The following is a 26,356-nucleotide window of genomic DNA, read 5'->3' on the forward strand; positions in this document are numbered from 1 at the left end:
CCTTTCTGCAGTTCTGCAATTCTGTGTTCTTCCCTTGAGGCTGTGTGCATCTGACCTTAGTAGAACATCTTAATTGCAAGAATGGATGACCATTATCTCGTTTATGTTGTGTGTTAGGACATGTAAAACACTCAGCCAAATCTTAGGATAATTGCGGTGTTGTCAGTAAGGTCATTCCATGACATATTGATGACATCTCCTATTTGCATTCTTGTCTCCTTCCTGAAAGAACTCCGAGATTTCTCACCTTGTCCTCATTTTGAGGATACCCCATTCCTGTCAATGTCATGGTATCCCTGCAGTGCTCTCGGTCAACCATGTCCACATCTTTGTTCCACCAGGGATCCCTACCAGTGGTGGGGACCAGGACAGTCCACTCCCTCAACCTTTCTAAAGCTCAGGCACATGGGTTTCAAGGGTGGATTAATCAAAGGATGGGGAACTGTGCTCCTCGTGTGTCTTGTTCTCCTCATCCTTCAGCATTTTTCCTTTCCGTGCGTCAGGCAGTCTAGCCCTGGGACCCCACAGTGTGACCTTGCTGGTCACAGCTGAGACAAGCTCCATGGGTGAACCAACTCAAGACTTTGGGGAACATGGGAGGCCATCCTAAATCACAGGGATTGATTTCTCATCTCCAGCAGGAAAGGCTGGGAATATAGACAGGCTCTGAATGTTGGCAACATGGTGGGGATGGAGAGAACATAATGGAAAGGGATTTTCCTCACAGGTAGTGTTCCTGCAAAGCCAGACAATCCTGACAGAGCTGTGATGACTCAGGCCCCACTTCACAATGTGTGGCAGTGTTTGAGGGATGTGGGAAGAGATGAGAATCTTGACTTCATGTTTCAGAAGGCTGATTTATTATTTTATCATATATATTATATTAAAAGAAAATTATGTATTAGACTATACTAAAGAAAGAGAGAAAGAAGACCTCAGAAACCTAGAAAGGAATTAATAATAAAAACTTGTGACTGACCAGAGTCCTGACACAGCTGCACCTGTGATTGGCCATTAGTTAAAAACATGTCACATGCTGGGTAAACAATTCTCCAAATCACATTCCAAAGTAGCAAAACATGGAGAAGCTGGAGCTTCCCAGCTTCTCAGGAGGAAAGATCTTAGCAAAAGGATTTTTCAGAAAATATGTCTGTGACAACAAGGCACCCAAAAACCAGGACACACCAGTGCCATGGGCTGACCTCACTGATGACACCCCATGTCTCCAAGGCTTTGGACATGTCTCCAGCCCACCATGACACACGACATCAACACCTGCCCTTAACCTCTAAGACACTTAAAATCTGCCACCAAGGTCAGATGGACCTGGTCTCAAGAGAAGGACATGGAGGTGCAGAATTCCACAAAGGAATGCCCACACCATGACATAGGAGGGAAGACGACTACGCTGACCAACCATTAGTAATTCCTGGGCTGTGCTAGCAGGAACAGATTATTAAGACTAAAAGGATATGAGATATGAAAAGTTATGGGATGAATGCAGATTAAAGGCAAGGACATGATAGGCCAGCCTGGGAAAAAAAGGATCAAGCTGGGTTGTTTAATGGATTTCTTAATGAGGTCAAGGAATATGTTTTAGATGACAGAGTACAATGGCAAGTAAAGATGAGAAGTCCAAATGGACCATGACACCAGAACAAGTTCAACCAGACCAGCCTCTACTTCTCCAGATGTTCTCTCTTGATTCAGTTCAAGACACAATGCCACGAGATCTCTTTAATCTGTAGGAACACTCCTACACACGATAACATTTCCATGTTATTGCAGAGTGACCGCCCCAGGACATCAGCAGCTCCCTCAGCATTCCTGGGAGAAAGACAATGACTGATGGACATCCAGTGGCACAGAAAAGAGTCCCAGTCTTCACAAGGCACCCACAAACCACAGCATACGAGTGCCACAAAATGATCTCACTGATGATATTGCAACTCTCTTGTGCTCAGGTTGTTTATTCAGCCCTTCCCGACACACATGGAACAATCAAAACCTGCCAAATACCAGCTCTCACCTCAAGGGTGCTGTCAAGGTCAGATGGAAACAGACTCAAGAACCAATCATGACACTGCGGAATTCTGTGAATGAAAACACTCCCCACCTCATGACTCACCAGGCCTGGTCAGGCAAGAGCTGCTGCCTCAAAATGCCCCAAGGCCATGGGACAAGGTTGTCCCGCCCCTCCTGGATCAGCATAAAAGCTGGCTCAGAGCCTCTCTCCCTCACACACTTCTCCTGAAGCCTTCTCCTCCTTCTCCTGCCAACAACCAGGTGAGCCTCAAGCCCCGGCCCTCCTTCTCCTTCACCCCTGACCCCTTCTCTTCCAGAATGCTCAGCCCCAGCCTCAGCAACCCTCACACCTCCCCACAGACCCACAACATCCTCCACACTCCCTCACCCTCCGGCATCACTGCCCCTCGCACCCCCACACCCCTGCTCTGCCTCACCCCCCTCTCTCTTCCAGGCACCCTCCACACCACACCCATGGCCTGCTACAACCGCTGCAGTCCCTGCGGACCCACCCCACTGGCCAACAGCTGCAACGAGCCCTGTGCCCTGCAATGCCAGGATTCCCGCGTCATCATCGACCCTTCCCCTGTGCTGGTCACCCTGCCAGGACCCATCATGACCTCCTTCCCCCAGAACACCGCCGTCGGATCCACCTCCTCCGCTGCCGTGGGCACTGAGCTCAGTGTGCAGGGACAGCCCATCTCTGGTGGCTTTGGTGGCTATGGCTATGGCCTTGGCTATGGCCGTGGATTTGGCTATGGGCTGGGAGGCCTGGGCTGCTATGGCAGAAGGGGCTATGGCTACAACTGCTAAGGCACCTCAGCACCACCCCTGACACCAACCACCCACTCCCTGGAACTCATCTCAGGCATTGAAGACGCATCTTTGGGACAAGGCTCTCAAACGGGCTCAGCTCTTCCAGCTCCTGCTCTCAGGGCACCAAGCAAGGCAGCAGCCAAGGGGCCAGGCCTGGCTGCCTGCAAACATGGCCCATCTGCCTCCTGCTCTCTTCACTCCCTTTCAGCTCTGTCCAGCTCCCTCTGCTGCAAACCCTTTCTCCCAAGCCGGACACCATTGGGAACCTTCACCATCAGGTTGCTTCTACTGTGGAGCAGGAAGGCCTTGATGCTCTGACCAAACCCCCAGCAAGCAAAGGAGTTTGGCTGATGGTTGCCCTACTTGCACCTCACACCACCTCCGTCCTCTTGCCACTCATGACTTCTTGCTCTTCTTTTGCTTCAATAAAATTCTCTTGCATTGCAATGTTGTTATGTCTCCTTTTCCTTCATGGGCACACACTGGCACAGTTTGCTCTTCTCGTACCTACCACAAACCCTTCACTTGCATGATCCTATGACTGAATACACTGAGGTAGATCTATCCCTGCCTCTGACAGAAGCCCTGCCTGGGACATGTTTTTACATTGGCTATACAGCTGTTGCACCAGTCCCTCACTATCTTTTTAGCCCTGGTACAGATCCATACAAGCGGGTTCTTACCCTTGAGGCCCCAGAGCTGAGCACAGAACTCCAGTCTCACCAGAGCAGAGCAGAGGGTCAGAATTCCCTCCTCACCTGCTGCCCACACTGTGGCAATGAGCCCATGGCATGGGCAGTTTCTTTTTGGTGTGTTCACATGGCCAGGGCCTGTCCAATTCTTCATCCACCGACACACCAAGTCCTTCTCCTCAAGGATGCTCTTAACTGACTCATTAACCATCCAATATCCATTACTGAGATTGCTCCAGTTCAGATTTAGGACACTGCACTTCATCCTGTTCACCTTCATGGCAATCACACCACCCCAGCCTGTCAAGAGCTCTCTGGATGCCATCCCTTCCCTGCAGACAATCAAGCACGCTGCTCATCTTGATGTCATTCCCATTCTTGCTGAGGGGACACTCAATTCCCTGTGCCTGACAAAGATGGGAAGTGATAATGTTCCCAATATGAGCCTCTGTAGGTCACCACTCATCCCTGTTCCCCTCACAGACCTGGAGCTGTTGATCCCAACTCTGTAAGCGAGACCATCCTGTCCATTTTCCACCCCACAGCTGGTGTCCCAGCTACCAACTCCACATCCCTCCAGGTCAGAGATAAGGATGTTGTCTGCCACAGGAAGAAATGTTCTGCACAAGTCCATGCACATGATATCAGTTGCTCTTCCGGCATTCACCAATGTTGGAACCCCATCAAACTTTTCGGGAAGAATTTGCCCTTCATGAAGATGGGAGCAGAAACAGGGGAGGGGTGAGCCAGGCCTTTGGGGCCTTGACATGTGGCAAGTGCTGAGAGCTGAGGCCAGTTCTCTTGGAGTGTTTCCCTGGAGGAAATGGTGCTTGTCTGAGCTCTGTGTTTGCTCTGTGCCAGTCACAGCCTGGGCATGAGGAGAGAGCTGGCGCTGCTGTTGGACACAATCCTTTTGTGAAGCCTTCAAGACTCCTTCCCATTCTACACTATCAGAGCAACTGAGCAGGTCCAGGTTGTCTAAGAGTGCAGTGAGGGGCCTGAGAGGGGCTGCGGGGCTGAGGCCAGAGGGGTCTGATCAGTGTCCCAAAGTGCAAATGGAGGTGAATCCCCAGTACTGCAGCCCAGGAGTTGGATCCATGGGGCCAACTCTGTTCAACATCCTAAATAATGAGCTGGGCAGTGCTGTCCCCTCAGACACGTAGCAATCTCAGTAATGGACAATAGGTAGGTAATGAGTTGATTGAGAACATGCCCAAGGAGGACTTGGGGTGTTGGTGGATGAGGAATTGGACATGCCCTGGCCATGTGCACTCACAGACCAAAACCCCTCCTTGTCCTGGGCTCATCACCAGAGCATGGGCAGCAGGTGAGGGCAGATTCTGACCCTCTGCTCAGCTCTTCAGAGACTGCAGGTGTGTGTTCAACTCTGGGCACCTGAGGATATGAAAAATATGGCCTGCTGCAGAGCTGTCAATGACCCTGAAAGATGATGAGGACCAATTGGAGTCCAGCTAAAGTGAAAATAAGACTCATACGTGGCTTCTATTAGAGACAGGGATAGACCTGCATTAGTGTATCCAGACCTGGGATCAAGCAAATGAAGTCTGGAATGCACAAGTGTCGTGGTTTGAGAGGAAGTAGGATTTTTTGGGATGCTGTGGTCAAACCAATAGGTGCTCAGATTTGAATATTGGCACCTGGGGTGGCCACTGAGGATATGGATACGCCTCTGAGAACACAGCGGGTTCAAAGCTGAGAACTCCCGCGGGAAAACTCTCTTGGTGACCTCCCCTGCCTGGCTCTGATCTGGGTGGGGGAGGGAAAGACACGAGGCCTGAGTCAGGTAGGCTGGGGGGTCTGGACAGAGAAGGGAGGAGAAGGCCCTGCAAGAGGGAAGGAGGAGGAACCCTGAGAGCCATCGGGCAACCTCCCCCCACAGAGGGGGGGGGAGAGAGAGAGAGAGAGAAGGCTGATGTCTGTGCCTGTGCCACCTTGAGATTTGATAGCACGGCCAGCCAAGAAGGAGAAGGGGCGGCAGTGAGAAGGTGCCCGCAGGCAGAGCCTGAGACTTTTAACCCTTTTTTGAATGGTGGGAACCTTACCAACACTGATCCTCCTAGAGCTGAATGAGAAGTGAGATAGAGATGAGATAAGAGAAAATGAGCCACGAGAGAAGTCAAGAAGAATCCCAGATGGGAGGAGGTGATGGAGTAACCTTTGGCTGGACTTTTCTTGTATAGCCATGGACAGAACCATTTTTCCTTGACATAGAGACTGCATTTAGGGAGGAGGCGATGGCTTGGAGCCAGGAGAGTGCAGTGATGTGATGTGAAGGAGTGCGTGAACAGAGACGATGAGTGAGGAGGGTGGTGGTGGTGCCCTCTGGGAAGAAGAAGAGGATCTCTGTTCTCGGGACCCCTTGGCCCCAGGGGGTGAAATTTGGGGGGGACGTGTGTCCCAAAAGTGAGAGACTGTGCTTTTTTGGAACTGGGCAAAGCATCCTTGAAAAGGAAAACCCTAGAGGCAGCTCTGGTCCATGCACAGTGGTCAGAGCACTGGGCATGGAAGGAAGAGGTCACGTTGGCAGATGATCTCCGGGCGGTGCCACGTGTGACAGGGAAACAAGAGGTTTCAACTGTGTTTCCAGGGGAAGTCCATGGGGCAAGAGAGACTCCTTTCTCCTTGATGATTTGAGAACTGATTATCTAAAGGTGGTGATAGATTGAGAGTTGATGATCTGAAGGGTGGATGTATGGGAAATCTGGTGGGGGCAGGAGGAGGAAGGAGATATGTAAGGTTTTCATTCCAAATTGTGTGTGTTTCTCTTTATGTATAGTTGTAGGTTAAAAAAGTTTTCCCTTTTTTATTCCTAAGCTGGATCCTGCTTTGCTCTATTTCTGATCACATCTCACAGCAGACACCCAGGTAGGAAGTATTTTTCATGGGGCCACTGGCATTCCGCCAGGCTCAAACCATGACAGCCAGTAAGGCAAAGTGTGCCAGCGTGTGTCACTGAAGGAAAGGAGACATCTGAGGCTGTAATGCAAGAGAACTTTATTGAGCTAAAAGAACAGTGGAAGGTCGTGAGCATCCATTGGGAAAGAGAAGGACAAAGAGTGGGTGCAAGGAGGGTGACCGTCAGCCAAGCTGCTTTGCTTGCAGGTGGTTTGGTGAGAGCACCAAGGCCTTCCTGCCCCACAGTGGAAGGAGCACAGCAGAGGTGCCCAATGGACACTGGCTTTGGAGAAAGGGTTTGTCCAGAGGGGACTGGACAGAGCTAAAGGGGGAAGGCAGGGCATGGAGTGGGAGAAGAGCAGGAGCCAGGTGGGCCATCTTTGCAGGCAGCCTGGGATGGCCCCTTGGCTGCTGCCTTGCTTGGTGTCCTGAGAGCAGGAGCTGGAAGAGCTGAGCCCGTTTGAGAGCCTTGGCCCAGAGATGTGTCTTCAATGCCTGAGATGAGTTCCAGGGAGTGGGTGGTTGATGTCAGGAGTGGTGCCGAGGCTGGCCCCTTAGCAGTTGTAGCCATAGCCCCTTCTGCCATAGCAGCCCAGGCCTCCCAGCCCATACCCAAATCCATGGCCATAGCCAAGGCCATAGCCAAAGCCACCAAAGCCACCAGAGATGGGCTGTCCCTGCACACTGAGCTCAGTGCCCACGGCAGCGGAGGAGGTGGATCCGACGGCGGTGTTCTGGGGGAAGGAGGTCATGATGGGTCCTGGCAGGGTGACCAGCACAGGGGAAGGGTTGATGATGACGTGGGAATCCTGGCATTGCAGGGCACAGGGCTCGTTGCAACTGTTGGCCAGCGGGGTGGGTCCGCAGGGACGGCAGATGCTGTTGCAGGCCATGGGTGTGGTGTGGAGGGCGCCTGGAAGAGAGAGGGGGGTGAGTCAGGGCAGGTTGTGGAGGTGCAAGGGGCAGTGATGCAGGATGGTGAGGGAGTGTGGATGCTGTTGTGGGTCTGTGGAGAGGCGTGAGGGCTGCTGAGGCTGGGGCTGAGCATTCTGGAAGAGAGGGTTTGGGGTGCAGGAGCAAGAGGGTCAGGGTATTGAGGCTCACCTGGTTGTCGGCAGGTGCAGGAGGAGAAGGCTTCAGGAGAAGTGTGTGAGGGAGAGAGGCTCTGGGCCAGCTTTTATGCTGGTCCTAGAAGGGAGGGGTGTGACAACCTCGTCCCACAGCCTTGGGGCATTTTGCAGGCAGCAGCTCTTGCTTGGCCCAGCATGGTGTGTCATGAGGTGGAGTGTTTTCCTTCACAGAATTCTGCAGTGTCATATCCTGCCCTTGAGGCTGTGTCCATCTGACCTTGGAGGCAGCTTTAGAGTCAGAGGTGATCCTTGGGTAGATTTGGTTGTTGTGTAAATGAATGTGAAGGTTGAATAAACAAGCAGAGACCAGTAGAGGTGCAATGTCATCAATGTGCCTCATGTGCTATGGTTTGTGGGTGCCTGGTGAAGACTGGGACTGTGTTCTGTGCCACTGGATGTCCATCAGTCATTGTGTTGCACCCAGGAATGCGGAAGGAGCTGCTGGTGTCCTGGGGAGGTCACTCTGCATTTATTGGGCAAGGTCCCAGTGCCTGGGAGTTCCTCCTGATGGATGAAAGTGGGCTCTTGCTCTTGTGTCTTGAATAGGATTGAGAGAGGATCTTGGAAAGTAGAGGCTGTTCAGGCTGCACTTGTTCCCATGTTATTGTCCATTTAGTTTTCTAAAATTTATCCAACAAGCTACGCTATCATTTGAAACATATTTCTTGATGTCATTTAGAAATTCCATAGCCAACAACAAATGTGGGCCCATCCCTTTTTTCCCAGCCTAGTGGCTGACGCCAACTTGTTTATTCTGCATTCAAGCCAAAGAGTTTCATACCTTATATCCTGTAAATGTAATATTGTGTTCCTATTAGCAAAAGGTAGTAATTACTATTGGACAGTTAGTGAGCTGCTCTTTCCTTCTCTGTCATGGTGCTGGTGTTCCTTTGTGTGATTCTGCAATTCCACATCCTTCTCTTGAGGCTGTGTCCGTCCGACCTTGGCGGCAGCTTTCAAGTGTGAGTATTAGAAGTTAAACGTTGGTCTTGATGGTTTATGTCAGGATGGGCTGAAGACGTGACCAAAGCTTTGTGGAGACAGGGTGTCATCATTGAGGTCACCCCACGGCACTGGTGTGCTGTGTTTGGTGCGCCTGTGGTGAAGAGGGACCCCATTTCCTCATAGAGCTTTTCACAGAATTCACAGAATTCACAGGATCACTGGGTTGGAAGAGACCTTCAAGATCATTGAGTCCAACACGTGCCCTAACGCCTCAAATAAACCATGGCACTGAGTGCCACATCCAGCCTTGTTTTAAACAAATCTAGGGATGGTGACTCCACCACCTCTCCGGGCAGACCATTCCAGAACTTTATCGCTCTTTCAGTGAAAAACTTTTGCTAATATCCAACCTATATTTCCCTTGATGCAGCTTGAGACTGTGTCCTCTCGTTCTGCCAGAACCTGGGGAAAGAGACCAACCCCCACCTGACTACAACCACCCTTCAGGAAGTTGTAGAGAGTGATAAGGTCACCTCTGAGTCTCCTTTTCACCAGGCTAAACAACCCCTGCTCCCCTTTTTAGGCTGCTCTAAGCCTTGCAGGAGTTCTGGGGGTGGGCATCTGCACCTTTGATCACGTTCCCTTCCTCCCTACCTACATCTCTCCAGGCTTGTCTATATTCCTGGCCTTTGCCATTGGAGGTGGGAAAGCAATCCATATGGCTTAGGGAGGTGTCCAGTGCTCCTCACAGTCCTGTGTGGGTTCATCCAAGGAAACCTCATGGACGATAAGGAGAAGAAGGAGCATGAGGGGGACAATTACTCATCTATTCATTGGCCAACCCTTGAAACCCACGTGTCTGCAGTTTAGAGATAAGGATGCCCTGTGGTTTAAGGTTTGAGGCCCTGACAGAATTCCAGGAACGTGACACTGGTTGCCATTCCCTTGTCAAAAATAGCATTCGACGTTGTGATCCTGATGGAGCATAAATGGACCATGAGGTGGCCATGGATCCTCTGATGCAAAAAGTTCCAGCAATTACCAGGAGAGAATTATGGAAACAGGTAATAACAAAAGTAACACGAGGAAGATGAGGAGGTCGATTGTCGTGTCATGCACCCCTGATGGGGCTGAAGAGTGCAACAAGGACATGGACATGGTTGACCAAGAGCAATTCCAGGAGGCTGATGGGACTGGAGTACACTTAAAACAAGAAGTTGACACAGCTGAAGGCTCTTTCAAGCAGGAGGAAAGAAGGCAAATGGGACGTAATGTCATTATTCTGTGGCATGTCCTCATCGATGACACATCAGTTGTCCTCAGGGTTGTTTGAATCTTCTACATGTCCTGAAAGGCACCCACAACAAGAAAATGGTCACTAATTCTTGCAATTAAAAGCTGCCGCCAAGGTCAGATGGACACAGCCTCAGGGTCAGAACATGGAATTGCAGAATTGCATGAAGGAAAACACTCCCCACCTCATGAGTCACCAGGCTGGGCCAGGTAAGGGCTGCTACCTGCAAATGCCCCAAGGCCATGGGACAAGGCTGTCCCGCCCCTCCAGAACCAACATAAAAGCCAGCCCAGAACCTCTCTCCCTCACACACTTCTCCTTCTCCAGCTGCTTCTGCAGACAACCAGGTGAGTCTTGAGACCCTGACCCTCCTGCTCGTCCTAACCCTAACCCTAACCCTAACCTCTTGGCCCCGCTCTCTTGCAGCACACTCAGCCCCAGCCTCAGCAGCCCTCACACCTCCCCACAGACCCACAATACTCTCCACACTCCCTCCACACTCCTGCGTCACTTCACCTTGCACCCCCACACCCCTGCCCTGCCTCACCCCTCTCTCTTCCAGGACCCTCCACACCACACCCATGGCCTGCTACAACCGCTGCAGTCCCTGCGGACCCACCCCGCTGGCCAACAGCTGCAACGAGCCCTGTGCCCTGCAATGCCAGGATTCCCACGTCATCATCAACCCTTCCCCTGTGCTGGTCACCCTGCCAGGACCCATCATGACCTCCTTCCCCCAGAGCACCGCTGTCGGATCCACCTCCTCCGCTGCTCTGGGCACTGAGCTCAATGCCCAGGGACAGCCCATCTCTGGTGGATTTGGTGGCTTTGGTGGCTATGGCTATGGCCTTGGCTATGGCCGTGGATTTGGCTATGGGCTGGGAGGCCTGGGCTGCTATGGCAGAAGGGGCTATGGCTCCATCTGCTAAGGGCCCTCAGCACCACCCCTGACACCAACCACCCACTCCTTGGAACTCATCTCCGGCATTGAAGACGCATCTCTGGGACAAGATTCCCAAATGTGCTCAGCACTTCCAGCTCCTGCTCTCAGGGCACCAAGCAAGGCATCAGGCTACACTGCCTGCAAAGATGGCTACTGCCTGCAAAGATGGCCCATCTGCCACCTGCTCCCTGCTCTGCATCATCCCTTCGGGTCTGTCCAGTCCCCTCTGGACAAACCCCTTCTCCCAAGCCAGTGACCATCGGGTACCTCCACCATTCTGCTGCTCCCACTGTGGGGCAGGAAGTCCTTGATGCTGTGGCCAAACTGCCTGCAAGCCAAGGGGCCTTGGTTGGTGTTTGCTCTCCTTGTACCTCAGCCGGGCCTCTTCCACTTATTGCTCTTGACTTTTTCTGTCCTTTATGCCTCAATAAAATTCTTTTGCGTTGCACATTGTGAAGTGTCTTCTTCCTCCATGGGCACACACTGGCACACTTTGCTTGTCCCTTGGATCCCACAAACCCTTCATTTGCTTGATCCCAGGCCTGGACAGACAAATGCAGGTCTGTCCCTGCCTCTGATAGAAGATGTGTATGGGTCTTGTTTCCATTTTGGCTGGACACCAGTTGCTCCAGACCCTCATCATCTTCCAGGGTCATCTACAGCTCTGCTCGATCATGTCCATGTCTTCTGAGTACACATCTCCAGTCTCAGAAGAGCAGAGGGACAGACAATTCCCCTCTCACCTGCTTCCCATGCTGTGGGGATGAGCCCAGGACACGGGGAGTTTCTGGTCTGTGAGTGTTCATGGCCAGGTCATGTTCAATTCTTTATCCACGAACATCCCAGGTCCTTCTCCTGTGGGCTGCTCTCAACCCCTGCATTATCTGGTCTACAGCCATGTTTGGCATTGCTCCAAACCAAGTGAAGGAGCTTGCATTTGGCCACATTCAGCTTCATAAAACTGACAATATCCCACTGCCCCAACCTGTTCCAGCCCATCTGGATGCCATCTCTTCCCTCCAGACTGCCAGCTGCACTACTCAGCTTATTCTGGCCTCTGATTTTGCTGAACATCCCACTCAATCCCACTGTCCATGCCCCTGACAAAGCTGGGAAATAATACTGGTCCCAATAGATGTAAGAGCTTCAATGAGAGATGCAGGACTCCAGGAGGGTCTTCAAAATGCAGTTTATTACATCCAAGATGTTACAGCAGTCTAAAGTCGTGAGTGACAGAGCTTGTGCTGACAGCGGTCAGGTCCAGCTGCAAGCAAGCCTAAAGACCTTTTAGTTTTAGTTAAAATGCATTATTTACTTTTCTTTGCTGAACATCTTAATGCAGTAGAACCAATCTATACCTTAACATTTATCTATAGCCTATCATAACTACTCTAAGTACTATATTCATGTTACTATTCTCTAATCACTATAAGTTAGCGTGAGAACTCAGCACATCGCTCCTGGTGTCCAAAGCTACTGAGAGAACCCTTGGAGGGCTCGAGAGTCTTAGAATGTTGCCAAAAGTACCTAGTGGCTTGACTTTGACCCTTCAAGAGATGTACCACCTGTATATGGAGATATGAGAATCACTGGAGTTTAAAAGGTATAGAAATAGTGTAATTACAAGGCAAAACACAAGTTTTAAGATTTTAGTACAAGGGGGTTATAGAGACAAGATAGAATAATTTAGGCCTGCCTCATAGTTCTTCTTCCTTCTTCATGTCTTCCATTTTCTGTGTGATGCAGACATTTTTGATAAATTCTTAGTGAAAGTACACTTAGTAATAAAAATGATAAGTATTAGAGACAAAAAGTAAATAAGATTTACGTAGCTTTTGTTATAAAAAGACGCAACCGCCCTGTGAGCGGTCAGAGTGCCTTTGGCTGCCTTGCTGGTCAGATCCCGGCTGAGCAGAAAAAATCTTTGTAGATAAAAAATAATAAACAACCTTGAAAACCAAACCTGAGAGTCCAGTCTCATCCTTTGAAGCCCAATAAGAGCGAACCCATCTCACATGTGTCTAAGCAGAGACAGACAACAGCCGGCCCAGACAGTTTAGTACTTTACAATTTAAGATAAAAGCTGGTTTTTCAGTTTTCTTGCATTAAAAAATTCTGAGAACTTTTTTCTACTTGCAACATTTGCTATCTTGTTTGCTTGTGCTATCTTTCTGCTTAGTAAAACATCTTCTTGTTTGAAGTGAGTTTATCCTTTGCTCTGTCATAAAAAAACCCTTCTAACTAACACACCCTTTGCCTCCTTAGTTATCCAGTAAAACTAGCTCAACAATTCTTTTCTTCTATATCAAAACTTGCTTCCATCTCTAATTCCTTCATCAAACTCTACATTTAAAAACCTTTCTGCTAAGCATACATATCTGTGAGACTTTCTTGTCAAACTTTCATCCTTCCCAACAAATAGGAGCTTCTGCCTGTCACCAGTCATCCTTTTTCTCCACACACATGGAGCCACAACAGCTTGACTTAGACTGTCCTCTTTGTTAGACCATCCCATCTATTCCTTATCCACCACATGGTCCAACCACAACTCCGCATCTTTCCAGAGTAAATATGCAGTAAATTTCCAGTACAGGAACAAATGCTGTGCACAAGTCCAAGTACATGATATTGTTCCCTCTTCCCTCATCCAACAAGGCTGGAACCAATACCAGCTCATTAAAAGATGCCACCTTTTAATGGACTGCCAATGGACACCTTTTAATCTGCCTGCCAAGGTCAGACAGACACATCCCCAATAGTTGGACATGATACAGGAGAGCTTAGGGAAACAAAATCCCACCTTATGATTTGACAGAGAAGCTGCCTGAAAAAATGCCCCAATGTCATGGCGAATGACTGTCCCAAACCTCCAGCCCCAGATCATCCTTGAGGTCATACTCTGGATGTTATCCAGCAGAGTCTTGTCTTCCTTATTCCCAGTAACCCAGAGATAAACACAGTTGTCTAGTGTGAGCAGAGAAGAGCAGAGGGGCAGAATCTCCCTTACCTGAAATGGAGCTGATGCCTCAGGTTTTAACTTTTATATTTTTGAGATTCTGTGCTGCTTTAGTGCGTACTTCAGAGCTTCATATTGGGGGATAGCAAGTTCTCTTCACAGAGTAGGGAGACAAAACAATTCCTTCTCTAGGTGGGGGCCAAGGACAAATGATCCAAATTTCAGGCCCAAGAGAAAAAACAATGGTGGGCTGAAGGGAGCAAAACAAGAAGGATGGGACTTCATAAGCTAAAGCTATAATTGGACAATTAACTCCAAAATGCTAATGGAACAAAATTTATAAAAGTGTGAAACCTCGTGACCAGTCATCCATTTTGTGACCATTTTGGGTTTATCTTGGGTGCAGCCCTGGCTGGGCTCTTGTGCTGCCCAAGGTGTATCCATTGAGGCTTTCTAATAAATCCCTACTATATTTTTTAGCTCTGTCCAATATCTGTTCTAGGTCAGCCTTTACAAGGCATCAGTCCCAAATATGCACAATACAGGATGGGTGATGAGGGGATTGAGAGACAGCCCCAAGGAGGAGCACTTGGGGTGTTGGTGGATGAAGAATTGGATGTGCCCCATTGACCAGAAACTCCTCCTGTATCCTGGGCTCATCCCACAGCGTGGGAAGCACAAGAGAGTGGGGAAATCTCACCCTCTGCTCTCCTGTGCTAAAATCAGAGTTCTGTGTTGAACTCTGAGGCCCCAAAGACAAGGAAGATGTGGACCTGTTTGAGTGGATGGAGGCCTGGAAGAGGATGAAGGTCAGCCAGGTTGGTGTCCAGCCAAAGGGAACACACAGCCTGGAGGATGATGAGGGGCTTGTGTCAGAGGCAGGGATAGATCTCCATTAGTGTATCTAGGCCTGTGACTCAGTAGCTGAAGGGTTGATGGAATCCACTGGAGGAGTGAATAATGCCAGCAGGTTGTAGAAATGGGGACGTAACAAATGAAAGAAGTCTTGGAGCACTTTTTGACCCACCCCAGTGGTCTCTACAACCCTGGTACAGTACTGAGAAGGGATTGGAAGAGTCTTGGGAGAAGAAAGGAGATGGACTCATCTGAAGCTATGATGCACAAAAATTTTATTGAGGTAGAACAGTGAAAATTCAGGAGCAGACAGAAGAAGGGAGCTGGTCTGAAGTGCAAGTAGGGCGACCATCAGCCGAGCTGCTTTGCTTGCAGGAGATTGTGCCAGACTTTCTGCCTTACAGAGGGAGCAGCCCAGCAGAGGTATCTCATGGTCTCTGGCTTGGGAGAAGAGGTTTACAGCAGAGGAGACCACACACATACAAAGAGGTGATGCAGAGCAGGGACTGGAGGAAGAGGAGGAGGCAGATGGGCCATCTTTGCAGGCAGCCTCGGCTGGCCCCTTGGCTGCTGCCTTGCTTGGTGCCCTGAGAGCAGGAGCTGGAAGAGCTGAACCCATTTGAGAGCCTTGAACAGAGAGGTGTGTTCAATGCCTGAGATGTTTCCCAGGGAGTGGCCATCAGGGGTGGTGCTGAGGGCCCTTAGCAGATGGAGCCATAGCCCCTTCTGCCATAGCAGCCCAGGCCTCCCAGCCCGTAGCCAAATCCACGGCCATAACCAAGGCCGTAGCCAAAGCCACCAAAGCCACCAGAGATGGGCTGTCCCTGGGCATTGAGCTCAGTGCCCACGGCAGCAGAGGAGGTGGATCCGACAGCGGTGTTCTGGGGGAAGGAGGTCATGATGGGTCCTGGCAGGGTGACCAGCACAGGGGAAGGGTTGATGATGATGTGGGAATCCTGGCATTGCAGGGCACAGGGCTCGTTGCAGCTGTTGGCCAGCGGGGTGGGTCCGCAGGGACGGCAGATGCTGTTGCAGGCCATGGGTGTGTTGTGGAGAGTTCCTGGAAGAGAGGGGGGTGAGGCAGGGCAGGGGTGAGGGGAGTGTGAGGGGCAGTGATGTGGAGGGTGAAGGAGAATGTGGAGGGTGTTGTGGGGCTGTGGGGAGGCATGAGGGCTCCCAAGGTTGGGGCTGAGCATGATGGAAGAGAGAGGCGAGAGGTACAGGAGCAGGAGAGTTGGGGGCTTGAGTCTCACCTGGTTGTCAGCAGGAAGGAGTCAGGAGAAGTGTGTGAGGGAGAGAGGCTCTGGGCTGGCTTTTATGCTGGTCCTGGAGGGGCGGGGCAGCCTTGTCCCATGGCCTTGGGGCATTCACCAGCCAACAGGTCTTGCCTGGGCCAAATACAAATGGTGAGTCATGAGGTGGAGGGGTGTTTTCATTCCCACAACACTTCAGTGTCATATCCAGCTCTTGAGGCCATGTCCACCTGACCTTGTCAGCAGCTTTACATGATGGCATTTGGGTGGATTTGATTGTTCCATGCGTGTCAGGAAGAGCTGAACAAACAACAAGAGCCCAGCAGAAATGCGATGTCATCAGTGAGGTCATTTTGTGGCCTTCGTGTTCTGTGGTTTGTGGGTGCCTTGTGAGGACTGGGACTCTGTTCTGTGCCGCTGGATGTCCATCAGTCATTGGGCTGCACACAGGAGTGTCAAGTAAGCTGCTGATGCCCTGGGGAGGTCACTGAGCAATATCTAGGAAAGGTTCTGGTGCCTGGGAGCTGCTCCTGATTTCTGAAAAAGAGTTTATTCCCTTGTGCCTTCTATGTGAGCTAGAGGGAGAATCTGGAAAACGAGAGGCTGTTTAGGCTGAATGTATTCCGTTGTTATGGTCCATTTGGATTTCTGAAATTTACTCAACCATGTACAATATCTAAATTAAAGTGTATTCCTTGGCCTCATTAAGAAATTCCATAAATAAGAACAAACCGGGCTTGATCCCTTTTTTCCCAAACTGATCTGAGACATCAATTCCCTTATTCCGCATTAAAGCCACAAAGTCATAACTTATAATCACAAGTCTTAAAGTTTTGTTCCTGAGAGCAAAACCCAATAATTAGTAATGGACATCCAGCAAGCTCCTCTTTTCCTTCTTTGCATGGTTTGGTTGTTCCTTTGTGGAATTGTGCAATTTCATGTTCTGCTCCTGAGGCGATCTCCACCTGACCTTGGTGATACTTTTTAGTTGCGAGAATTAGAGACCAAGGTGTTGTTGTTGCTGGTGCATGCCAGGACATGTAAAGATTCAAGCAAAGCTTACAAGCACTGGGGTGTCGTCAGTGAGGTCATTCCATGGCATATTGACAACGTGTCCCATTTGCATTCTTGCCTCCTACCTGGAAGAACTCCCAGCTCTCTCAGCTTCTCCTCCTCTTAAGGATCCTCCACTCCCATCAGCATCATGGTGGCTCTGCACTGCTCTTGGTCAGCCATGATCATGTCCATGCAGCCTCACCTGTGGTGGGGAACAGCATGTACAACTCCCTCAACCTGCTTTATTTCTGTTCCTAATCCTGTCCTGCTGGAGTAACTCCTGCTGGTAACTGCTGGAGTTTTTTACCATAAAGGGTACATGGTGACCTCAAGATCCATTTATGCTCCACCGGGAACAGAAGGTACTTCCCTGTTAAAATGCTTTGGTTGCCAAGGGAAGGGCAACTGGTGTCATCCTGAACTTCTGTCAGGGCTTTTACACAATCCCACATAACATCTTTATCTCTGAACTGCAGACATGTGGGTTTCAAAGGAGGTCTAATGAATGGATGAGGAACAGACAGAGTGTAATGGTCAAAGGCTCTCTGTACAAGTGGAGGCCAGTCACAAGGCCTCTAGGTCTCTGCCTTGGACTGGTGATTTTGAATACCTTTATCAAGGAGATGAGCAGTGAGATTGAGACCACCCCCAGCATGTTTGCAGGTGCCACAAAGCTGAGTGCTGCAGGTGACACAAGAACATGGAGGGATGCCATCAGGAGGGACACTGGGATTGCTGAGACCATAAGAACCTCTTCTGGTTCAACAACTCCAAGTTCAAGGTCCTGCACCTGCATTGGAACAGTCCCAGACATGAGCATGGCTCTGGAGAGGGAATCCTAAAGAGCAGTTCCACCAGAGAATCAACTGAGAGTTTTGGTGGACCAAAATCTTAAAAGAAAACAGCGATGTGAATTTTCAGCCCAGGCCACCAGCCATTTCCTGAGCTGCATAGAAAGAAGTGTGGCCAGCAGGAATGGTTGGGGGTTAATTGGAGATGGGAGACTGCCATTATTATCACCAATAGGTGACAAAATATGGACCAAAATAGGGACACCAATAGAGACCAAAACGTTCAAGAGATGGTTATGCATCTTTGCAGCATAAGAACTTCTGGAAAAGGGCTTCTAGCAGATTGATAGTTCCTGTTTCCTCAGAGGTAAGGATATCTGATTTAGGGTGATGTGTTGGGCTTCACAGTGGAAGAAAGACATGGACTTAGTGAACAAGATACAGTGCAGCAACAGTAAGAGCGTGAGGGGATCAAAGAAGCCTCATGATTAGAAATGGAAGATGTGCAGGTTTATTTTTGTGAGAAGGGAAGAATGGACAAAGGAGATGTTGTGAGTGTTCCATGGCATGACCTTACTCATAACACCCCAATTCTTGTAAGCTTTTTGTTGTGGTCTTCTACGTGCTTGACACAAACCAATAATGCCATATACCATATACCAATACCAATCCTTTGGCCTCTACTCCTCAAAATCAAAAACTGCAGTGAAGGTCAGATGGACACAGCCTGTGGAGAAGGACACAGAATCACAGAATTCCACAAAGACACGCCAGCACCATGACAGAAGAGGAAATAGGATCACAATGACCATCCAATAGCAATTAGTGAGTGTTCCTAACAGGAACAAAATATTACATCTGACGGGACATAAAGTATGAAACCATATGACATGAATGCAGAATAAACAAATTCACATCAGAGAGCAGCCTGGGCAAAACATGATCAAGCATCATTGGTTACTTGTTTATTTGATTTCTTAGAGGTAAAGAAATACACTTTAAATGACAGTATATTTCCAAGTAAAGTTGAAATCCAAATGGACCACAGCACTGGAACAAGAGAAATCCAAATGGACCACACCACTGGAACAAATTCATTCTAAGGAGGCTTTAATTTCCAGATCCTCTCTCTTGATCCTAAAAAAGAAACAACTGCATGGGGTCCCTTTCATCCATCAGGAAGAACTCCCAGGCATCGGGACCTTTCCAAACTCTTGCAGAGTGACCTCCCCCGGACATCAGCCGTTCCCTCAGCATTCCTGGGTGCAACAAAATGACTGATGGACATCCAGTGGAACAGAAGACTCCCAGTCTTCACAAGGCACCACAAACCACAGGACATGTGCCACAAAATGACCTCACTGATGACATCGCATTTCTGCTGGGCTCTGGTTGTTTATTCAGCCCTTCCCTGACACACATGTAACAATCAAATCTGCCCAAATACAAATGCAATGAAGTTGCTGCCAAGGTCAGATGGAAATGGTTTCAAGAGCAGGATATGGAATCGCAAAACTACATGAAGGAAAACATTCCCCAGCCAAGAGCTGCTGACTAAAAAAAATGCCCCAAGGCCATGGGACAAAGCTGTCCCGCCCCTCCACAACCAACATAAAAGCTGGCCCAGAGCCTCTCTCCCTCACACACTTCTCCTCCTGCCTTCTCCTGCACCAGCAACCAGGTGAGTCTCAATCCCCTGAACCCTCCTGCTCCTACCCGCCTGATCCCTCTCTTCCAGCATGCTTAGCCCCAGCCTCAGCAGCCCTCACACCTCCCCACAGACCCACAACACCCTCCACACTCCCTGGTCCTCTTCCACAACTGCCCCTCCTGCACCCCCACAGCCCTGCCCTGCCTCACCCGCTCTCTTCCAGGCACCCTCCACACCACACCCATGGCCTGCAACAGCATCTGCCGTCCCTGCGGACCCACCCCGCTGGCCAACAGCTGCAACAAGCCCTGTGCCCTGCAATGCCAGGATTCCCACGTCATCATCAACCCTTCCCCTGTGCTGGTCACCCTGCCAGGACCCATCATGACCTCCTTCCCCCAGAACACCGCCGTCGGATCCACCTCCTCCGCTGCCGTGGGCACTGAGCTCAATGCCCAGGGACAGCCCATCTCTGGTGGCTTTGGTGGCTTTGGTGGCTTTGGCTATGGCCGTGGATTTGGCTACGGGCTGGGAGGCCTGGGCTGCTATGGCAGAAGGGGCTATGGCTCCATCTGCTAAGGGCCAGTCTGGGCTGCCTGCAAACATGGCCCATCTGCCTCCTGTTCTTCCAGTCCCTGCTTTGCATGGCCTCTTTGGCTCTGTCCAGCTCCTCTGCTGCAAACCCCTTCTCCCAAGCCAGACATCACTGGGCCCCTCTGGTGGACTCCTCCCACTGTGGGGCAGAATGTTTTGGTGCTCTGGAAAAACCTCCTGAGAGCAAAGGAACTTGGCTGATGGTCACCCTACTTTCACCTCAGCCTGCTCTGTTCTACTGGATGCTCATGACCTCTTATGCTTCATCCTCAATAAAGTTTTCCTGCATCATAGCCTCAGATGACTCCTCCTTCTTTCTTCTCCCAAGAATTTTCCAGTCCCACTCAGCAATAAGCCAGGGTTGTAAGATCACTGGGGTTAAAAAGTGCACCAATACCTCTTTTAGGATTTATTTCTCCAGTTCTACAACCCACTTGCATGCTTTGGTCTTCCAGTGCATCCCACAAACCCTTCTGTTTCTAGAATACATCCCTGGATACGCTAATGCAGGTCTATCCCTGCTGCTGGCACAAGCCCCTCCAGGTGGTGCGCTCACTTGGGGTGGACACCAGTTGCTCCAGCCCCTCATCATCTCCTCAGCCCACTAAGAGATCTGCCAGAGCAGGTCCATGCCTTTCTTATCATAGAGGTCCTACAGTTGAACACACAACACCTGTCCTGCAAGAGATGAGTAGAAGCCGTGAGCTGGATGAGCAAGACTCCCCTGCTCACCTGCCGCCCACGCTGTGGGGATGAGCACAGGACACAGGGGTTTTTGGGCCTGTGAGTGCATGTGATCAGGGCTTGTCCAATTCTTCATCCACCAACACCTCAAATCTTTCCCTTTTGGGACTGCTCTTAATCCCCTCATGACCCAGCCTTTATCTTTCATGTTTGGGATTGCTCCAATCCAGGTGCAGCAGATTCTGCCCCTCTGCTCCTCTCTGGTGGTAATGGAGAACTCTTAATCTGTGGGTTACTGGGAAGAAGGAAGACAAGAATCTGGTTTGGAAGATCCAAGGCAAAGCCTTAAGGAGGATCTATGGCTGGACGTTTGGGACAGCCTTGGCCGTTTATCCCAGGGCATTTTTTCAGGCAGCAGCTTTTGCCTGGCACAGCCTGGCAAATCATAAGGTGGGAGCATATTTCTTCCCACAACTCTGCATTGTCATGTCCTGCTCTTGAGACTGTGTCCATTTGACCTTGGGAGCAGATTTGATGAGCTTGTATGTTCCAGATTTGATGAGTTGGTATGTTCCAGCATTGCTGGATGAGGGAAGAGGGACCAATAACATGTACCTGTGCACAGAATTTCTTCCTTTGCCAGAAAACATCCTTGTCTCTAAGCTGGAGAGATGTGGATGTTGGTTGGAACATTTGGTTAAGGAGGAAATGGGTGGGATGGTCACACTGAAAGAATTATGAAAGTGTGAATGGCTCCATGTGTGTGTGTTGAAAAGGGATGAGTGGTGACCCTCGGAGACTTGTGTTCAACCATCATAACTTCCCATCCTTGTGAGGGACATGGAGAGTGCAATTGGGGGTTTCATCAACAAAAATGTGAATAACAGTCAGGGAGTGGTGTGCTTGATTGTCTGGAAGTAGGGCATGGCATCCAGAGTGTTCTGGACAGGCTGGGGAGATGGGCTGGTGTGAAGCTCATGAAGATCAACACGGCCAAGAGGAAGGTCCTGTATCTGCATTGGATCAATCTCAGTAATGGATGTTGGGTGTGTAATGAGTTAATTCACAGCATCCCTGAGGAGAAGGAATTGTGGTGGTTTTGGAGGAAGAATTGGACATGTCCTGGCCACATGAAAATTGCTGTGGTGCACTGGAAAAACAAAGTGTACCAGAGGGTAGTGGAATTAGGGAAATAATTCCTAAAATAGGTCTTGGAGCACTTTTTCAACAATCCCAATAGCCTCAACAACATTGGCTTCATCTCAAAGTGTCTAGGGACATGAAAGAAGAAGGAGTCTTGTAAGGTTATGATGCAGAAAAACTTTATTGAGGTAGAACAGTGAAAATTCAGGAGGAACCAGTGGAAGGGAGCTGGTCTGAGGTGCAAGTAGGGTGACCATCAGCTGACGCCCCTTGCATGCAGATGGTTTGGCCAGAGTGCCAAGGCCTTCCTGCCCCACAGTGGCAGCAGCCCACAGGAGGTGCCCAATGGTGTCTGGCTTGGGAGAAAGGGTTTGCAGCAGAGGAGCTGGACAGAGCCAAAGGGGTGATCCAGAACACAGAGAGGCAGAGGAGGAGGCAGATGGGCCATGTTTGCAGACAGCCTGGGATGGCCCCTTGGCTGCTGCCTTGCTTGGTGCCCTGAGAGCAGGAGCTGGAAGAGCTGAGCCCGTTTGAGAGCCTTGGCCCAAAGATGCGTCTTCAATGCCTGAGATGAGTTCCAGGGAGTGGGTGGTCGGTGTCAGGGGTGGTGCTGAGGGCCCTTAGCAGTTGTAGCCATAGCCCCTTCTGCCATAGCAGCCCAGGCCTCCCAGCCCATAGCCAAATCCACGGCCATAGCCAAGGCCAAAGCCACCAAATCCACCAGAGATGGGCTGTCCCTGCACACTGAGCTCAGTGCCCACGGCAGCGGAGGAGGTGGATCCGACGGCGGTGCTCTGGGGGAAGGAGGTCATGATGGGTCCTGGCAGGGTGACCAGCACAGGGGAAGGGTTGATGATGACGTGGGAATCCTGGCATTGCAGGGCACAGGGCTCATTGCAGCTGTTGGCCAGCGGGGTGGGTCCGCAGGGACTGCAGATGCTGTTGCAGGCCATGGGTGTGGTGTGGAGGATTCCTGGAAGAGAGAGGGATGAGGGAGGGCACAGGTGTGGAGGTGTGAGGGGCAATGATGCAGGATGGTGAGGGAGTGTGGAGGGTGTTGTGGGGCTGTGGGGAGGCGTGGGGGCTGCTGAGGCTGGGGCTGAGCATTCTGGAAGAGAGGGTTCAGGGATGCAGGAGTAGGAGGGTCGGGGGATTGAGGCTCACCTGGTTGCTGGTGCAGAAGAAGGAGAAGGCTTCAGGAGAAGTGTGTGAGGGAGAGAGGCTCTGTGCTGCTTTTATGCTGATCCTGGCGAGGCGGGACAGCCTTGTCCCATGGCCTTGGGGCATTTTTTAGGCTGCAGCTCTTGCCTGGCCCAGCCTCATTAGTCATAAGTGGGTCATGTTTTCCTTCCTGATGTTCTGTGATTCCATGCCCTCCCCTTGAGGCTGTGTCCATCTGACCTTGGCTGAAGCTTTTAACTGGGAGCAATACAGGCCAAGGTTTTGGTCTTGTTTTGACTCAGGAATGCATAAGGTGCAACAAAGCCGACAAGAATTTGGGTGTTTTCTCCTGTCTCCAACTGACACCTAGCCATTCCTGTTGGCCACACCTGTTTTTATGCAGCCCAGGATATGGTTAGTTTTTTGGGCTGAAATTCACAATGCTGTGTCATTTTAATCCACCAGAACCTGCAATTCTTCTTTGTGGAACTGTTCTTAACGAGTTTTCTCCAAAGCCATGCTCATGTCTGGGACTGTCCCAATGCAGGTGCAGGACCTTGAACTTGGACTTGTTGAACCACAAGAGGTTCTTATGTTCTCAACACTCCCAGTGTCCCTCCTGATGGCATCCCTCCATGTTCTTGTGTCACCTGCAGCACTCAACTTTGTGGCACCTGCAAACATGCTTGGGGTGGTCTCAATCTCACTGCTCATCTCCTTGATAAAGGTATTCAAAATCATCAGTCCAAGGCAGAGGCCTGGAGGACTTGTGACTGGCCTCTACTTGTACAGAGGGCCTTTGACCATCACTCTCTGTCTGTTCTTCATCCATTCATTAGACCTCCTTTGAAACCCACATGTCTGCAGTTCAGAGATAAAGATGTTATGTGGGACTGTGTAAAAGCCCTGACAGAAGTTCAGGATGACACCAGTTGCCCTTCCCTTGGCAACCAAAGCATTTGAGAAGGAAGGTCCTTGTTAGTCCTGCTGGAGCTTAAGTGGAGCATGAGGTGGACATGCACTCTTTGGAATAAAAATCTCCAGTAGTTACCAGGATAGGTAACATAGGAAAAGAAATACAAGCAGGCTGAAGGACCCTCCTGTTCCCCACCACTGTTGGGGCTCCAGAGTGGAACAAGGAAATGGACATGCTTAACCAAGAGCAGTACAGGGAGACCATGACATTGACAATATTGGGGTATCTTCAAAATGAGGAGGAGCTGAAAAGTTCTGGGAGTTTCTTGAGGCGGGAGGCAAAAATGCAAATGGGACATGTCAATATGGCATGACCTCACTGATGACTCCCCAGCTCTCCTTAACTTTGGTTGAATCCTCTACATGTCTTGATAGATGTCATCAAAAAAACCCACACTAGTCTCTAATTCTCAAATTATGAGCAGCTGTCAATGTCACATGGACAAAAACAGAAGAAGAAGACATGACACTGCAGAACATCCGGAAGGAAAACATTCCCCAGGTCATGATTCACCAGGCTGGGCCAGGCAAAAGCTGCTGCCTAGAAATGCCCCAAGGCCATGGGAGAAGGCTGTCCCACCCCTCCAGGACCAGCATAAAAGCCAGCCCAGAGCCTCTCTCCTTCACACACTTCTCCTGAAGCCTTCTGCTCCTGCTCCTGCCGACAACCAGGTGAGTGTCAAAATCCTGACCCTCCTGCTCCTGCACCCCTGCTCCCTCTCTTCCAGCATGCTCAGCCCCAGCCTCAGCAGCCCTCACACCTCCCCACAGCCCCACAACAGCCTCCTCATTCCCTTGCCTCCAACCCCTCACCCCTGCACTCCCTCATCCCCCTCTCTTTCAGGCACCCTCCACACCACACCCATGGCCTGCAACAGCCTCTGCCGTCCCTGCGGACCCACCCCGCTGGCCAACAGCTGCAACGAGCCCTGTGCCCTGCAATGCCAGGATTCCCACGTCATCATCAACCCTTCCCCTGTGCTGGTCACCCTGCCAGGACCCATCATGACCTCCTTCCCCCAGAACACCGCCGTCGGATCCACCTCCTCCGCTGCCGTGGGCACTGAGCTCAGTGTGCAGGGACAGCCCATCTCTGGTGGATTTGGTGGCTTTGGTGGCTATGGCCTTGGCTATGGCCGTGGATTTGGCTATGGGCTGGGAGGCCTGGGCTGCTATGGCAGAAGGGGCTATGGCTCCATCTGCTAAGGGCCCTCAGCACCACCCCTGACACCAACCACCCACTCCCTGGAACTCATCTCAGACATTGAAGACGCATCTCTGTGCCAAGGCTCTCAAACGGGCTCAGCTCTTCCAGCTCCTGCTCTCAGGGCACCAAGCAAGGCAGCAGCCAAGGGGCCATCCCAGGCTGCCTGCAAACATGGCCCATCTGCCTCCTCCTCCTCCTCTGCCTCTCTGTGCTCTGGATCACCCCTTTGGCTCTGTCCAGCTCCTCTGCTGCAAACCCTTTCTCCCAAGCCAGAGACCATTGGGCACCTCTTGTGGGCTGCTGCCACTGTGGGGCAGGAAGGCCTTGGTGTTCCAGCCAAACCATCTGCAAGCAAGGGGCCTCAGCTGATGGTCGCCCTACTTGCATCTTAGACCAGCTCCCTTCCACTGGCTCCTCCTGAATTTTCACTATTCTACCTCAATAAAGTTTTTCTGCATCATAACCTTACAAGACTCCTTCTTCTTTCATGTCCCTAGACACTTTGAGATGAAGCCAATGTTGTTGAGGCTATTGGGATTGTTGAAAAAGTGCTCCTAGACCTCTTTTAGGAATTATTTCTGCAATTCCACTACCTGCTGGTTCACTTTGTCTTTTCCAGTGCACTACAGCAACTTTTCAGTTGTTTGAACAAACACCTGGATACCCCAATGCATATCCATCCGTGACTCTGACACAAGGCCCTCCTGGCTGGTGTGCTCACTTTGGCTGGGTACCCGTTCCTCCAGACCTTCATCATCTCCCAAGGCCATTTACAGATCTGCTCAAGGAGGTCCATGCTCTCCAGTTTTTTGTGTCCTCAGAGTGGAACACACAAGTCCAGTCTCATCATAGTGCAGTAGGGGGGCAGAATGTGCTGCCCTCACTGTGGGGATAACCCCAGGACATGGGGGATTTTTGCTCAGTTCATTCACATGGCCAGGACACGTCCAATTCCTCATCCACCAATGTGGTGGTTCTTTCCTCACTCAGGGTTCACCATTTGTGGTGGTTCTTTCCTCACTCAGGGTTCACCATTTGTGACCATGTTTGCAGGGGTCACAAGATGAGGGAAGAGACGAGAAAGTTGACTCCATTTTCAGAAGGCTTGGTTTATTATTTTATGATATATATTATATGAAAACTATACTAAAAGAATAGATGGAAGGATTTCATCAGAAGGCTTAGCTAAGAATAGAAAAGGAATGAATAACAAAGGTTCAGACTGACCAAAACAGTCAGAGACAGCTGGATTGTGATTGGCCATTAATT

The 26,356-nt window shown here is 50.4% G+C and overlaps 7 protein-coding genes across 7 annotated transcripts; 4 read left to right on the top strand and 3 right to left on the bottom strand.

Moving 5' to 3' along the window:
- Positions 1 to 2,499: 2,499 nt before the first annotated feature.
- Positions 2,500 to 2,838, top strand: LOC311157590 (feather beta keratin-like; the record flags this gene model as incomplete). Its single annotated transcript, XM_084212373.1, has 1 exon — positions 2,500 to 2,838. The coding sequence occupies one exon, from the start codon at positions 2,500 to 2,502 to the stop codon at positions 2,836 to 2,838; it is 339 nt and encodes a 112-aa protein (XP_084068499.1).
- Positions 2,839 to 7,003: 4,165 nt separating this feature from the next.
- On the bottom strand, positions 7,004 to 7,342 carry LOC311161662 (feather beta keratin-like; the record flags this gene model as incomplete). The annotated part of the gene is made up of 1 exon (XM_084219425.1): positions 7,004 to 7,342. One exon carries the CDS (start codon positions 7,340 to 7,342, stop codon positions 7,004 to 7,006), a length of 339 nt encoding a protein of 112 aa, XP_084075551.1.
- Positions 7,343 to 10,399: 3,057 nt separating this feature from the next.
- Positions 10,400 to 10,747, top strand: LOC311153514 (feather beta keratin-like; the record flags this gene model as incomplete). The annotated part of the gene is made up of 1 exon (XM_084205445.1): positions 10,400 to 10,747. The coding sequence occupies one exon, from the start codon at positions 10,400 to 10,402 to the stop codon at positions 10,745 to 10,747; it is 348 nt and encodes a 115-aa protein (XP_084061571.1).
- A 4,526-nt stretch (positions 10,748 to 15,273) lies between these two features.
- LOC311155285 (feather beta keratin-like) lies at positions 15,274 to 15,612 on the bottom strand (the record flags this gene model as incomplete). Its single annotated transcript, XM_084208314.1, has 1 exon — positions 15,274 to 15,612. One exon carries the CDS (start codon positions 15,610 to 15,612, stop codon positions 15,274 to 15,276), a length of 339 nt encoding a protein of 112 aa, XP_084064440.1.
- Positions 15,613 to 19,566: 3,954 nt separating this feature from the next.
- On the top strand, positions 19,567 to 19,902 carry LOC311156392 (feather beta keratin-like; the record flags this gene model as incomplete). The annotated part of the gene is made up of 1 exon (XM_084210267.1): positions 19,567 to 19,902. One exon carries the CDS (start codon positions 19,567 to 19,569, stop codon positions 19,900 to 19,902), a length of 336 nt encoding a protein of 111 aa, XP_084066393.1.
- A 2,462-nt stretch (positions 19,903 to 22,364) lies between these two features.
- LOC311153537 (feather beta keratin-like) lies at positions 22,365 to 22,697 on the bottom strand (the record flags this gene model as incomplete). Its single annotated transcript, XM_084205468.1, has 1 exon — positions 22,365 to 22,697. One exon carries the CDS (start codon positions 22,695 to 22,697, stop codon positions 22,365 to 22,367), a length of 333 nt encoding a protein of 110 aa, XP_084061594.1.
- A 2,047-nt stretch (positions 22,698 to 24,744) lies between these two features.
- Positions 24,745 to 25,086, top strand: LOC311151456 (feather beta keratin-like; the record flags this gene model as incomplete). The annotated part of the gene is made up of 1 exon (XM_084201932.1): positions 24,745 to 25,086. One exon carries the CDS (start codon positions 24,745 to 24,747, stop codon positions 25,084 to 25,086), a length of 342 nt encoding a protein of 113 aa, XP_084058058.1.
- Between the last annotated feature and the right edge of the window lie 1,270 nt (positions 25,087 to 26,356).

The sequence above is a fragment of the Fringilla coelebs genome (assembly GCF_963513975.1).
Source record: "Fringilla coelebs genome assembly, chromosome: 1".
NCBI classification, from domain to species: Eukaryota; Metazoa; Chordata; class Aves; order Passeriformes; family Fringillidae; genus Fringilla; species Fringilla coelebs.